At 42.4% G+C, this 16,552-nt stretch overlaps 1 protein-coding gene across 1 annotated transcript in view; it reads left to right on the top strand.

The window, feature by feature from the left end:
- VPS13C (vacuolar protein sorting 13 homolog C) overlaps nucleotides 1-16,552 on the top strand; it is a 2,437,235-nt gene that overhangs the window by 129,772 nt on the left and 2,290,911 nt on the right. Inside the window, exon 4 of the mRNA XM_086955811.1 lies at nucleotides 760-855. Within this exon, the coding sequence (XP_086811937.1) occupies nucleotides 760-855 (96 nt within the window). The remainder of the gene's footprint in view (nucleotides 1-759; nucleotides 856-16,552) is intronic.

The following is a 16,552-nucleotide window of genomic DNA, read 5'->3' as shown; positions in this document are numbered from 1 at the left end:
GGTTGCCCTCCGTTTTCTTTATCACTATTACCGCTATGTGCAATGGATCGCTTTAGCGTTTTTATTGGAAGCATATTTCTGCCACGTGTAGGTGGCGGCATGTTTTTTTCTTTTGTGCAATAGCCATGCCCCAATTCCACGGTGGTGTTACTACGTGTTTATTTCGTTTTGAAATTATATTTTTGAAAGGTCATTGTACAGCTGAACACATCTGTTTACATGAGTGGTATGAATGATTAACTTATGAAGTGCGATATCTCCTTTCAGTGCTATACAGTGTATGGCCCCAATCCGGCATTGATCTAAAACGGGCCCTTGTCGTATTGTACATTTTACTGGACAGGGCAGAACGTGTTGATTGCGCAGGACCACTTTACAGAATGAGCCAGCCTCATTTGAAATAATCGTCATAAGGAAATCAGTATTCTTTAACAAGGTCTACGTTTTATTGCAAGATGCTTTTTATTTGCAGTAGTTTGATAAAAGATAGCTTTCAACCCGTCACGTCCCATCTTTTTTTTATACTCCCCTGTATTGTATATTCTGTTGCAAAAGCTCACAAATACATTTTGTATTTTTTTGAAATTTAAAACATTAATAGCAAAACTTAGTCTCTGGTAATAACAAAATAAGTGCACGTGGGCTACATAATAGAATAATGCAGCATGACATGGATGGGTGCCAGTGTAGTGTATTTGTCAGTAATCGATGTGGTTGTGTTGAATGCCTCGGAATGTTAATGTTGCTTTTTTTATTTAGATAAACTCAATCTGAAAATCCCGTGGAAGAATTTGTATGGCGAGGCGGTGGTTGCCACTCTCCAAGGTCTATACATCCTTGTTGTCCCTGGATCAAGTAAGTGCTTTTTAATTTGTAAATTGCCCTCCGGTGCATTTTCAGTTTAAATAGAGTTGTAATAGCAGAGTCGCGAAAAATTACCGCTTCCTATGTAGTGCATATCCCATACAGCACTGCTGAAAAACAAATTGACCATATTATTATTGTGTGTTTGGAGTTTGTCATTTTTGTATACAGCCAGATAGTGTTTTAATACCTGCCCTGTTTGAACTCCATCATACATCCAGTATTACAGTATAGTACATTTCAGGCTGATCGGTAGAATAAGCATCTAAAATGCACCAATAATAGCAAAGTGTAAGGAATAAACGAAAATAGTAATTATCAGTATTTTTAAAATAAACCACTGAATGGAGCGTTTGCGAGTAAAAGTAGCACATTGACATGTTAGATTAAAAGGACAATGCTACGCGGGTAGAGAGAAATATGCACAGGTACCAAGATATCAGTGAATCCAAGGTTTCCCCCCAACTCTCCATAAAACAAATTTTGGCAAAAGCAGCCGGTTTGTCTGTGCAAAAAGCGATATGACCTTCTTCATTGCACTGCAAGTTTGGCAAATAAAATGCAGGGCACAGATGTAGTAGACACAGTAAGAGGCAAATTGCCCAGAGATGAGGAATAAATAGTCTATGTATGTTAGACTTGTCAGCCTCAAGGTGGTCTCCCCACAAACATTTTCCCTTCAACTCTATTTTTTCGAATTAGATTTTTGGCCTTGCTGCTCTGTATATGTTACCACTTCCAACCATTGCTAAAGTGATTGTGCTCCCTTCCTAAAACACGGTAAAATTGACTTACACCTGATTGGAATATTTAATTTACTTATACGCCCTTGAAAAAGTGGGATACCATACACCGTGGGCCTCTAAATTAAATGCAACTAGTGGGCCTGCAGCGCATGTCTCGGGTCTGCCATTGCAGCTTGTGGGTGCAGTTCTAAACTGCTTTTTTGACCAGCAAAATAAGCCTTTTGCCAGGCCTAAACCTTCCATTTTAATACATGAATGTCACCCTTAAGGTAGGCTCTGAACAGATCCTAGGGCAAGGTGAATTGTAATTGAAATGTTTGACATGTGTTTTAAAGTTTTACATGTCCTGGTAGTGAGAGTCACAAATTGGAAGGATACATTGGGTTACCTTATTACATGTAATAAGTGCTAATTTTTGATGGGGGAACAGGTGAGAGTCAAGTTTGGTGTCTGAGAAATTGTAATTTAAAATATTCCTTTATGGGAAAGTCAGATTTTAAAGAAAAAGAGCATACACTGCGCTCTTACTTAATCATGTGAGTAATCCACTGTTTCTTAGATTAGCTGGGTGCAGAAGGGTATCACATCTTGATTATGGGTGTGTATGAATATGAAACTGTCTGTATATTGGAAACAGAGTTCCCTTTTCGCATTACTGATTTAGCCCGATGGAATTGATGCAAAGTTCCACCGAAAATCTTTTATGTTGTTCTCCAGAAGATGGGTAATTTTACAAACAGTGAAGGTATGTTTTTTACAGAAATAGTGAATAATTCACTTGGGAAAGAGTCACAAGCTAAAAAGAAAATCTTCAATGATATAAAAGATACTGCATGATGACAGCTGAAGTAAGAATCTGAGAGAAAATTCACTCCAAGTTAGGTGGTAAAAACCCTAACTGTGTTCATGGTTCTTCTCATATGAACCAGAGTAAATAAGTGACCTTGAAAGGCAACACCAAGCAGCGGCGGTTTCTACATGGGGGCGTTTGGGCGCTGCCCCCCCTGATTTCTCGCCGTGCGAGAAGAAGGCAGAAACAAATGGTAGTTATTTATTTATAACTACCATTTGTTTCGGCCTGCCCTTCTCGCACGGCGAGAAAGCAGCGAACTTCCTGGTTACTAACTCGAGCCTCAGGGCAGGGGGGAGTGGCTTGGGGGAGTGGCTTGCCCACTGTTATTAATACTGACTGTTTGGACAGCCTGAGAGGCTGTCCAAACAGACAGTATTAGCAACAGTGGGCAAGCCGCTCTCCCAAGCCTCCTCCCACTCTCCGTTCTGCAGGATGCAGACTCGGAGATATGACGCAGTTAGGGCAGCCGGCCGAACCAATCAGCGCCGGCTGCCATGGAGGGGAGGGAGGCTGCCTGCAGGCTTCAGTGAGGAGAGCGGCGGCATTCAAATGCAGGACGGCGGGAGCAGTCTCGGGACTCTAGTCGGGAAGCCAAGGTACGTTTTTTTATATTTCAATTCACTTTAAATTTAACCTTAATGTCAGACGAACTTTGCAAAATGTCTTTGGCTTTGCTTTAGCCGGCCAGCACAGGTTGTGTGTATCTAGTGCCGTCGAGGTGTGTGGGGTCTGTGCTAGCAAAGATACTCGTGCCATCTGCCGGCTCGCCGTCCTCATTTCCCGGAGCAGGCAGCACCCTGCCCTGCTTGCTTAGCCAGGTGGCTCTTCCCTGACGATGCGGGCGGGAAAAATTGATTTTTCTTTCCCCCTGTCAAGATGTAATTGGCCCTTCCAGTCACTGCTGGGCGGATTAATAACTTTTTCGGCGACTCGCCGGCCCGCAGAGGCTACCTGTTTACGCCCCGCCACTTTCAAATGTCACCAGCCGCCACTGACACCAAGTATTAGGCATGCTTTGTCAGGGAAGCTGCTGACCTCTTAATCGAACTGTGTACACGATTTAGCCTGCTTTACAGTGGTACCTATCCAGCTGCAATCATCGTCATTTTCTACAAATTTCCACTGGTGGTTTTACTGCGCAACAGCATTAGGGTTTATGCTGCAGTGCTGCTTTGTGCAATCTTTTTCTCTTAATTGGGCATGAAACACTTTATCGATTTTGGAAGATGTACCTTGGCAAGGTAGTCTGCATTTCATAATGCCGTACATATACTCTGATTTTTTCAATTAGGGGAAGTTAAAGCAGTCTGGAATACCTGCATGCAGTCCCCAATTATGCTATAATTTATAACTTCAATGACGATACCTACATTTCTGAACTTGGATTAGTAGTACCACTTCCTCCTCTCAGAACCCATTCTATGTTTCCTCCTCTTCATGGTTAAACCAGCAGTTAAAGAGGCGATTGGCCAGTGGGAGAAAACCCATAGCCCCAGCTTATACACACTCCTAGAAGTCAAAATGATTTCCCCAGAAACTCACTGCCCTCTTCAGCACTATCTAAAAAAGTTCACTCCAGTTTTGTGGGAGAAGTCATTTTCTGTACTGCTATCACTGGGTCCGGATTATCACTGAATAATGGTCATCTGTATAATTTGGAATAATATGCTGGACAGCTGGCCCAATCGGAACCATCTCTGCTTCAGTCCGCATTACAAAAACCTTAACAGAAAATTGAAAGGCTCCACATGTTTTATGATAAATTTAGCTGATTCCACCATCAAAAAGTGTGCAAAGAAATTACGCAAATGTGTTCTCTAAGGAAAAATGGCTGAAGACTCTGGGACTTATTACGACTTTGGTGCTCCGACTGCCTAAGCGTCCTACATCACAAGACCGCAATGCCAGCGGTCATAAGACCACTGCATTACAAATGGACAGCTGGGCCGGTGGTGTGATGGAAGTGGTCTTGTACTGTCTGCATGCTTCGGCTGACTGAGTCCTGAAGCCAGTGCTGCAGCCCAACAGCGCCTGCACTGTCATGCACCCACTGCTGGCATGCACCATTTCATTCATGCCACACAGTGCATATGTAGGGAGGCACAACATGTGCCTCCTGTCACATTGCAGAATGCACAACAATGCCCGGAGGCTCAGTTTGGGGGCCCCTCCTTTCTGTTCTGCCAGCTTTTTTACGGCTTGCTGAAGGGCAAGTCGTAATATTGAAAACGGTGCAGGGCTCAGCACAGTCTGTGTTCCTCCCCCATTCTGAACACCGCCAGCATCACGGGGTTCAGGATCCTGGTGGTGCTGGCGGTGTTGCAGTGGGCTGGGTGGCGATCTAACTGCCAGACTTGCAATCAGGCGGCCGGACCTCCTAGGTTATGGAGTTTGTAGCGCCACCCGGGTACGGCGTTCTCAAGACCGTTGTACTCCTAATAAGCCCCTCTGTCTCATTGTGGATCTCTACCTTCACAATACACATCCCTTTTAATTTATATAAAAGTTCAATTAGGAATAGTACATCTATACTTAACTTATATATTCATACTTCTACAATATTTGGCAGTTGATATTTTGGCTACGATATTTTGGTAGCACAATATTTTTCTGCTTGGTACTCTACTTAGAACCCAACAGCAGGGGTCAGTGGCTGAGGTTCTGCTGTCACTGGGCCTTGCTCTTTGGCTGGTGTTATTGGTTTATTGGTTTTTCACCTCATCTAGCTCAATCAGGTGTGCAAGAGGCCACCAGTAAAATGTATACTATCAGAAAAATCTTTTGCTACACCTAATTAGGCTGGCAAAGGATAGTTCACCAGCCTGATGATCGTTTTCCTCCAGTATGGCATTCCACTCTTTCTTAGGAATTATATCACTTTCTAGACAGCGTTGTTGACCCCATTTGACTTGAAGCTCTTCTAAACGAAGACGTGGCCTGTCTTGCTGAAGTTTAATTTCCTCTCATGGAAGGCCAGGTGCCACAAGTGAGATGCAAGTCCTATAAAATACATAATCATTATCTAAATTGCTCAAATTCAAGGTGGTCTTGAGGTTTTACGCATCTTGGCCCCACAGATTGTGCTTGAATTCCATTTGAATAACATTTTCATCCTGACATTATTTCCCCATTGTAGCACCTACTTCAATTAGAAGATGCAATATGTTTCGGATCACAAATACACTTTGCACTTTTACATCCAATAAATCAGGTACTTGCATTTGACCGACTAACATTTTGTGATATTAGGAGGCAAGGATGCCAGCCGCACATCTGCTGAAACTACCTTTGTCAAATGGATTACATCTTTTAATACCCATTGTTACACGCTGAATGCGGCTTACCTCCTATGAGGCATCTTGACACATTTCACCTGGGGTAAATATGACTCTATAGCATACTCCAGACATGTACCATTTAGAAACATTTGCCAGCAGCTGTGTCATCAAATCTACACACAGTCTACTAAAAGACACTCTTGAGGATTCTTTCTAAAGCAATGCTGAATTTGGCAAGTCACTTCTGTGCAGCTTCTTGTCAAATCAAATCAAATCAAAATTTCTTTATTCGGTTATTAAAACTCAATAACAATAAAAGTTCAGATAAAATCACAATCAATTAACAAATTAATCATAAGCACCATTAATACGTTGTCACAGAAATATAAAAATTACTACATAAGTCAAATAACAGTTCATGAATGATATCATATACAATACATCATATTTAGGCTACCATTGATTTTCGTAATTTAAAAGCATTTTTTTAAAACGAGGAAATAAATACGATAGTTAAAATGTTGTCCAATTTCTGTACAGCTAAAAGTGCTGGGCGGCAGCGGTTAACTTCCATAATCTTTGGTAGGGGAATAATCCATCTTCGTCTTGGTGTACTATAGAATTTGCAGAAGAATAGGATGTGCATATCTGATTGATCTGAAATGTCATCGCAGGGACATTTAATCAGTTGTTTAGACCAATCCTTCATACCCGGGAAACGGAATAACCGAAATAATAAATTAAACCTGAAGCGGACTAACAAAAACCTCTCATATTCGCTCATCTGAAGTTCAAGGTACGGCTGCACTTTATTAGAGATAACCGTCTGGGCATGTGCTACTACTGTGTGGAGTGGTGTGGCTCACTGGTTAGAGGCGGCAGACCTCGAAGCAGAGGACGGCCCAGGACCAGGGTTCGATTCCCGACGCGGCAGGGTCGTGGACCAGGGTCAGCGGGCTCGATAATTCTCGCCTCTGTGCCTACTCCAGTCAGGGACCACACTCGGCAACTCTGGGCATTAGCTTGCCTCATCTTCACAACGGCCCCCCAGACCGCCGGGGATGCTTGGTACCCATTAGGGACCATCTCTCAGGGTGAGCCAGGACGGGTTCCCCAGCGGTCGAAGCGCGGAGATACTCCTCCGGGAGTCGATTCTAGCGCTATATAAACCCACAATTAATTAATTAATTAATTAATTAATTAACTTAACTTTTTCTTTTCAGTTTGTGTTCTAAGTTCATGTGAAAATGCCATACACTTTTCTTTTAGAGCTTTCCTTGAAATATTACGTGACGAGGTTGGATCGTAAAAATAATTTACAGTTCCCAAATCAGAGAAGAATTTCTTTAGATATGCCAACCAACCCATCTTGCCATTCCTTTCTAAACCTAACACATTGTTTAAAATCAGGCGATTAAAGCCGCATTCATCCGTAGTCCAGACTCTGAGCCATAACAAAATCAGGGCAGTTCTTATAATATCCACAAGATATGTTTCCCCCATTTCTACGTGACAAGCAAATGTAGAGACACTAGTTGGGACCGCCAAGAGATACTTCATAAAACGGTTTTCTACCACCTGTAGACATGTCACATTCGTGTGTCCCCATAAGCCTGCTCCATATGTCACTACTGACAAACAAGTAGCTTTATAAACGGTTAACATTTCCCCTATGGGCTTCCTGGCCATTTTGTGGCTAAAGTTTTTTAATGCCGCTATGACTTTACTTTACAACAGTTTACGAGTTTTAATTGCAGTAATCCAATTACCATTGAGTTCGAACAAAACTCCTAAATAGGAAAAGTTGGAGTAATGTCAACAGGGGTCTTACCAATAAAAACTGTTTTCCTCTTTTTATTTATACCACCATGGCAAGCCATGGTAAAAGTTTTAGAACAATTTATCTTTAAATTTAGGCCAGCCATAAAATTTGAAAATTAACTAACCAAAACTTGCATGGCCAATGGGGTACGTGCCATCAGGACAGCATCATCTGCATACAGTAATGCGGGCAAAGATCTTTCTCCTACCATAGGCAGGTCCCTGCATTTCTTCAGGAGGCTTTTCTCCACATCATTGATGTAGAGAGTGAAGAGGAATGGGGCCAGCACGCAATCCTGTCGTACGCCCCTCGCTATACTAAAAGGTTCCGTGCATTCCCCATTTTTCCCAAACCTGATTCTTGCGGATGACCCCGTGATATAATTCCCCTAGGAAGTGAATAATAGATGTATCTACCCCCATTTTGTTCAAAACCAACTAGAGCTTGCAATGTGATACGCAATCAAATGCGGAGGTTATATCTATAAAAGTTAAAAATAGTCGACCCTCTTTTACCTTTGTATATTTCTCAACTAGCATGTATAGATTCACTGATCAACTGTACTGAGCCCTTTCCAGAACCCATATTGTACATCACTAATTATGTGGTTTTCATCTGCCCATGATTGGCGGCCTGTTTAAAATAACCCTACCAAACACTTTAATGGTACTATCCAAAAGTGAGATAGGGCGGTAGCACTGGCAACTGAGTCTCTCCCCCCTTTTTAAATATGGGACAATCAATGATTCACGCCATGATGGAAGAGGACCATTCTTAAAAGTATAATTAAAAACTCTGGCCAATATCGGGGCCCATAAGTCAATATTATTCTTAAATAGGTCTACTGGGACCCCGTCAGGTCCAGGTGCCTTACCCCCCATGCTGATCTTTATACTAGCACTGACTTCTTCTGCAGTAAATGTCAGGGTGTTCTTAAACCGGTGTTCATCTCCATTTATAATTTTAGGATCCGGGAGATGATCTCCCTCCTGCTCCCTAGCATATAATTCTCTGAAGTGCTTAACCCACTCCGCTGCAGATATTGCTACCTCTATTGTGGCAGTATTGTTATAGCTTGTGAAGGGGGAATTTACAGCTTTCCAGAATGCTACTGTGTCACAGCTTTATGAGGCCTCACACAGAGCATCCCAGGTTTCCTGTTTAATAATGTCTTTCCTATTTCTTAGTGCCTGTTTATAATTATATCTACATTCCTTAATTAGCATCCTATCTTTGAGCGGCGCATGTAATGCAGGTTTCAAATTTGAGTATGCTTTAGTACATGCAGAATCAAACCAACGTACTCTTGACTCTTTAGGGCCTTTAGATTTAACCCAAAGAAGGTTTTTAATTTGATTGATTATAACCAAATAATTATTTATAACTATGCCATCATCAACGTTCGGGTCTGTACAGGCCTCAAACTGTGGCAAGGTACTCTTCACTAATTTATTAAGGAAGTCTTCTGGGACTATGATTGACCATTTTAGAGCATAGCCGTTATTCCTAGTCATCGAGATATTAGCCATTCGTACTTTGGGCGCTCCTATCTGGCGTAGAGTACTATGTGCACTCTGAAGTGCAATTCTCAAAGGGAAATGGTCACTAAGTGATTTATTGAGCGTACTAAAGGACTGTACCATACCCCCATGTCTCGCAGTCATAATTATGTAATCTATCGTGGTTGTGGCACCTCTGCCACTGAAAGTGGGGACAAATGGACAATCCAGACTAGACACGTTATTTACAAAGCCCATGTCTAAACCAAACATAATCTCATTAAGATGGTCTCCACTCTTAGTGTGTTCAAAATGAGAAAAAACAATATCTTTGTCGAGCATGACACCACATGTACCTATTTCAGCTCTTGTACATAGTGAACAGTTAAAATCTCCTGCCCAGATGATGCAGACCTCTCTAGATCTCTGTGTTACAATGGCTTTCATATTCCTTTCTAAACATTTAAAAACTTTATCTATATCATCCGACTGGATATTATTATAAAAGTTTACTAATACCAAGCAAAAGCCGGAATCAATGGTAATCCTAAGAATCTGGTGATACCTATCACTAAATACAAAATCAATTTTAACATATGACAACATATTTGATATATATGTGCACAATCCACCCTTTGCCCTTCCATGAGAAGAAGGAATAGCTGGAGAAAAAGTCCTGAAACAATTAACATGATCTGGGTCCATAGTCCAGGTTTCCTGTAGACACACGACCTCATGACTGTTAACCAGGCTAATCCAGTTCTCATTGCCCAATTTGGATCTTAAGCCAGCTATATTCCAGCTCACGAGTGTCAATGTATCCTTTTTATTTGTGCTGGCCAGCGAGCCCAGTATGACTTCAGACCCCGCCTTATTTCCAGATGATATGTCTTTAACACAAATGTAAGATACCCCAGGGCTGTTACCAGGGAACTCCTTCGTAGTACGGTCTATGAGGCCTTTTTTATCCTTGCCCTCTATCCCTTCTAAGATTATTCTAGATACAACACCTACATCTACACCTGTTGGGGATGTTGTTCTTCCATGATCTTTGTGTGATTTGGCTCCGTAGAGTCAGTCAATGTCCTTCATCCCATACAGTGCAGAGAAAGGATTGAATGTTGGGACATTGAACCTGGTCCCTTGTCTGTCCCAATCCTCAATTTGCCGATAGGGGTTTGATCTAGATATCTTCTGTCTCATTTGAGGATAGAAGTCAGACAAGTCTCGAGTTTGAATCCCCGTCGTTTCTCCAAAAGGGTTCCACCCACAGATGTGTCTGACAGTGAGTCTATCCCTAAAATTTACGATTATACAATCCCCTGGTAGATCTTTATATGTATGCCCAATCCAGTCTACTCTAGGTACATCTACAATTTCCGCATGTACATATCTTGGTAAAGGTCTATGTGTACTTAACCAATGTAAGACCTTGTTTTGCATTACATAGGATTCCACCCTATCAGTCTGTAGCTCTGGGACACCAGTCAGTATCACAGTATATGGCATTGACTCAGGGGGTAAATCTATGTTAGGCTGTCTCACCTTTCGAGTAGCAATATTCTTAGTTGCGTTGTCTCTGGTAGGATTTCCCCCTGATTTATCCATTAGAGCATCTCCACCCACTGTTCTACTAGCAATTTTATTGGGTACCTGGGCTTTAATAACAGTAGCTACAGGTTGTTGTATTGGCAGCTTTCCACCCTGAGTTGCTATAGCAGTCGTTTTATTGGAAATTTTAGAAACACGGTTAGCTGTGGGGAGTTTTACAGCAGGTCCTATGACTTCCTTCTCCACACCCTTTCTATTAAGTTGTTTCACTATTTCTGAATTACCCAATACCAAGTTTTCAAGGTTCCCCATTTTTTCAGCCAGTACTTTAGTTCTTTCCAGCAGTGGAAGAATTAGGGATCTCAATGTGTGCTCCAGGTAAGTCATAAACCCTACAGGATTTGGGGGTAACGTATCTGCGTCGACCACCACACTCTCACCGCTATTGTGGGTCTCAGGAATGCCTAAATGGCCCTTACCTGCTGCCCCACCCTGTTCTTGTGAGTGCGCAATAGAGACCGATTTTTGCCGTTTACCAGCGCCTTTCCCCTCCCCCCACCCCCTTGTGGATTTTTCTTTTTAATTGTTCTTTTCTGTTTAAGTTTCTGTCCTCTTTTACTTTGGGGGGGATTCTCATTTTGTAATCCTACAGATATGTTGGAATTTGTCATCAAGGCAACATCTGAGCCCTATAAGTTTGTAAGATCAATATTCAGTTTAGGGGTCTCTAGCGGAAGATGGGGCGATAATAATGTTGGTGTCAGTGATAAGTCTAGTAGCCCTAGGGGAAGAAACTGGCGATATGGTTGTTTTTGGCAAGGTACATTGATTATCTATGGGCCTGGGGAACTCAGCAAAGGAATCTATGAGAATGGAATCCGAGGTATTTGGTAGTGTTACAGAGATATTAGAAGCTAGTGCAGGTAAACACATATTAGGGGGTAATGAGAGCCGTCTCTCAGTTCTCTCAATGGCAGTGACAACCACCCCAATCGTCTTTGCAACATTTTATCTATTGCAGTCAGGGTTGGTAGAGGAGTGGTAGTACATTTTCTCATCCTAGAATTAGAACGTGTAGTCATAGGAGTGTTCTTACCCATTGTCCAGAGAATAATCGGTAAATGTCCAGAAATAGAAGACGGTTATTCTAACACCTCCGATGAAATCGCTCCTATTTAGGTGCTGCTACTTCACAGCAAGGAATGAAAGGGACTGGGCCCAGCCCAGCCTCCTCTGGCCTCAGAGGGCCTGCCCTTTGCCCGGGCTTCGCCCGGCACCGCCCGCGGTCGTCCCACGACACGGAGGGAGCCGTGGTGTTTTAGCGCCTCCAGACGCGGAAGTCGGCGTGGGTGGGCGGGGAGGAGCCAGCAGGAATTGTGGGGCTTGTAGTCCCCCCTCGCTGCGGCAGCTTGTTGTAAATAGCGGCGGCGGGGGGGAACAAGCAACCAGGTCCCGGCACGCTTCAAGCGTGAATCAGCAAGCACAGCAAAGTGTTCCCGCCCGACAGGAAAACGAAGAAACCGGCGAGTCAGCAGTTTCTTGTCTATAAGACTGGATGTAAGAGTCACGTAAAGCTACCTTAACAGCAACTGTGTTACCCAGTCAGTTTGCTTTTTCTTATTATCAGTATCCTCCCATCAACCTTCTCAGCCATAGGCTAAGGCTATTAGGCTCCTTTTTTAAAGAATAAAATAAATGTTGATGTACATATTTATAGGTGGGGGAGAGCATAACACATGAATGCATGATGCACCACACCAATGTTCAAAGCTCTGATATTACCGCTTTTGGCCACATAGTTAGATAAAAAAGAGAATAAGAATTGAATAATTGACATATCTTGAAGGTAACTTTACGCCAGCCTGAGCTAACCCTATCCGATGGCCCTAGCAAAGGACTGTATGAAACGTGGCAGTGATTAAAAATGCGCTGGACAGTATCAGCCCAAGGAAACCCTACAGAGTTTGATTAATAACCCATGCTGTTTTTCTAAAGTGGGAGACTGTCTTAATAGGTTTCACTCAGAGGTCAGGTCAAAGCTCATTACTTCCTATACGATCCTAGCTCGATTAGCAGAGAGCTTTAGAAGAAGCACAAGACAGCTACTTCCAAGGATGGACTTGCTCTATTTCTAATGGCACTAAAGCAGTGTCAGAGATAGTAAAATAACTATGAACCTAGTTGTCTTAGATTGACTACACCTTCCACTTGGGAGCGTTTTAACACATTTCCAACTTGTCTCCAGAAACTAAATTAAATTAGGACTTTCTTTCTTTTGATACAGCATTTTCTGGGCCCTCTTGCTTACCATTGATCCTTTGAAGTCGTCCATTCTTCCATTAGTTAAATGCCATTTCGTAAAACAGCACTGAAACCTGTCCATACTTCCAAAAATAAATAATTGGAACGGGCATGGTCGTAGAAACGTATAAATCTGACAACCCATATCCAGTGGGTTAACAGGTGAATTGTTATCTATTCACTGATTTTGTTACTGTTGTCCAGATCCCACAAAAAACAGAATGCATGGCACATGTATCTGCATACACAATCCAGAAAAATGCACATAAATCAAGCCGACTGAAAGATCTGACTGAAAGAGCATGGGAGTTAGTATTTGTATTCATTCAAATTTCAATTACCAGTGCAGCCCATTTGGCTACACATTGAGCAACAGGAATTGGTAGCCAAGTTATTACAAATTAATAATCTACTTCAAATTCACTACTTATTAAAACCATGCTGTAAAGATACAGAATAACAACTGGGATCCCAGCCACCTAAAGACATTGAGACTAACTAGTATTAAACAAACAAGCAATTCTGTGACTGCAATACAGAATAGTACTGTTCATGTTTGATGTTCAGAAAATAGTCTAAGACTCTGCCTATACATTATCTAGAATTATTTCAGAGTCCAAGGGGTGGTGGATACCACGAGAACTCCAAATCAGGGAATTTCCATGAAGGAAGTCAGGACAAGACAAAAGAATTCAAGTAGGGAAACAATAGTATCTCAGAAGCTCGGTCAAGAGTCTCCTGTGGGTCAGGAAAAGTGTTCGCCTAAGCCTCACTTAAGCAAGAATCAAAAAGGGAAAGCATTGAGTTCTGAACCTCTCAAAGTCCATCCAGATAGTGGGGAAACAGGCAAGGTGTCAGCAAGGAATCCACAAGGGAGATCTTCAGGGGCCAAAGGTAGGGAGGGATCTGCAAAGCATCTCTGAAAAAGTCCAGGGGGAACAGTATATTGTAATATGCAGAGTCCTAGTGGTAGCACCCACTTGATCACACCATCAGAGGTCCATTGCTCTCATTAAAATTCCAAGTTACAGACTGTAACATCAATGGTTTGTCCCACACTGGACCTGAGAATAAGATCTCTCTGTCAGACACACATAGGTTAAAACCTTTGTTAAACAGTCCATTCAGTTCGAGCTCTGGCTCTCCATGTAGCTTTGTCAAAGTCTTCTTCTCAGGCGCTTTCCCTTATATCCAGTACTGTAATGTACCTGTTCTAAACTAACAATGCATGTGAACACCTGCCACAAATATTGTGTTAACAGAAAATGTAAAACAGTATTTTATGAAATGCAGCATGGTGAAATACAGGCCTACATTTTTAGGACAACTTGCACATTAATTCAGTGGTGCACATTCTAAAACATATATTAAAATTCAGACTATGTGTAGCATACAGTAGATTCTTTTAACCCCTCCCCTGCTGATGACGGAACCGCTCCATCATCAGCCGTGGTGGTGCTGTGCTGATGACTGAGCGGTTCCGCCATGGCCCGCCCGACGCTCCTGCGCGGCGCGGATTCCACGCCTGCGCTGAGCGTTCTATTGAGCGGGCAGGGCCATGACTGAACTGCTCCGTCATAAGCACAGCGCAACCGACGCTGGTGACGGAGCGGTTCCGTCACCAGCATGCGCCCGCCGCATTTCCGCCCCGCCCCCTTAGCACTGCGGCGGAATAGCCGCCGCAGTGAAGGGGTTAAATAAATCATGTGTAAGTATGACCAAGAACTGCATTTAAATGCATATATGTGTAACATTAGTGCACATATTACAGATCACATTCTACTAATATAAGGATGGTTTTAATCACAGTTTCAAGTCATTATGTGTTATTCATACTTTTTAGCGCACCTTCAGGAAAGTCTAGTTTCTCCCTTATAATAAGTACATTAACTATTAAACAAAGATGTTTTTTTTCATCAAGACTTTATTGAAACATCTTAATTAACATGATTAATACACTGAATCAAGTAAGAAATATATGCTAAGAACACGTTCATGTCCTGTATCTGTTAACATTTTATGTTGAAATGTGTGCCGGGTCAAAAGTGGGCAACTTTGCGCTGCACCAGTGTTGTATGCCACCCCAATCTATCTGCTGTTAATCCCACCTACTCCTCCCACAACATCATGTTCAGATTTTCATTGCTCCAATCTATTGAATCTGGGTTATCTTGAAGGCCATGTTCTCTTGCTTTGAATAGAATCCGTACTGGCATAGTTCCTCAATCTTTTTCTGAATTGGCATAGCAACTACTCCATGAAGCAAACTGTTGGATTCCCACTGCCTACAAAATAAAAAGTCGGAGCCCTCTGATTTGAAAAGTGTTCTTTCTATTTCTGTACTACTTTCAGATGCCGAGTTCATTGAGATATTTGTCAACAGACAAGTTTCTTGCTTCCTCAAACAAGTTGATGCATTTGAATTGTGTTGAACTAGGGTTTTGCCCCACTAATGGCACAGAATTCGAACTCTCAGTAGATGGAGGCAGTGCCACATCACAGACCCCTTTATGTTTCTCTCCAGCATTCAACACTTTCAACCATTCAGCGCTCAGAAAAAGGATTGGTGTTGATGAAGCATGCAGGGCCGGACTGGGAACCACAACCGGCCCTGGCAAAGTGCTCGGGTGGGGGGTGGGGGGGGGGGGAGTTGGAGGTTTCGCCGAGCTCTTTGCCAGGCCGTTTTTGGCCGATTTTGGCACAGAGCAGATAAAACGGCCCTGTAACAAAAACGGCCCCCAGGTGCCCAAAACCGGCCCCCACTCGTGCGGCGCATCAGGGAATTGCCTAGGGCCCGCTATGGCCAGTCCGGCCCTGGAAGCATGTTTGATGTTTTGAAAATAGTATGGGCTGCATTAAGTGCTGGTTTTGTAAGCATCACTTCCTTCTTTTCTCTCTGAGTTCAAGCCATAAATAGTGTGTTCCTCAGTATTTTTTGATGATTCTTGCACCGTTTAACACTTATGTAATCCCACTTACTTCACTTTATTATAATTGTTGAATTGGACTTTGCCAATAACACCCAATTACTGAGCTGGCCAGATGGCCTCTCTCCTCACACACAAACCTACTTTTCATATATACTTGGTTGCCATAGCTGAATATGATGGCAGTTAATAGCTTAAAATAGAATTCTAACAAGACGGAGGTCAATGTGTTTCAGGTCTCCTATCAGCATGGAACTCCAGTAGGCTGTTCGCCCAGTTTAGCTAACTTAGCATTCCTGTTAACACTGTCCGCTATCAGGGAAATACCTTCAGCTCCAGTTTCCCCTTTGTTACTCATACTAACAGGATTGCTTATGTTTTCTTTCTTTCTATGAGCCCTGTCCGAAAAAACATTCCACATATATTCTTTTTTTTATTCCAAATTGTTTTTATTGAGTTTTCCAGAAAGAACCAACAAATTAAACAACAAAATACAGTGGTGAAATAAAATAATCACAGGACGCTGTAATACCTCATCAGTATGTAGGGGGATACAGTTGGTGGAGGGAGAAAGCTGTGTTTATTCTTACAATCAAGTCAGTTCTAGCATCAACTGTATTAGTACACCAGGGATATTCTATACAATTACTAATGTGGCGCTATTCTTTGAACAACACATCTTATCTTATGAGGCATATACACAATTGAAAA

Source organism: Lissotriton vulgaris, chromosome 2_1 (genome assembly GCF_964263255.1).
Source record: "Lissotriton vulgaris chromosome 2_1, aLisVul1.2, whole genome shotgun sequence".
NCBI lineage: Eukaryota > Metazoa > Chordata > Amphibia > Caudata > Salamandridae > Lissotriton > Lissotriton vulgaris.
This window is presented reverse-complemented; position numbering and strand designations above follow the sequence as displayed.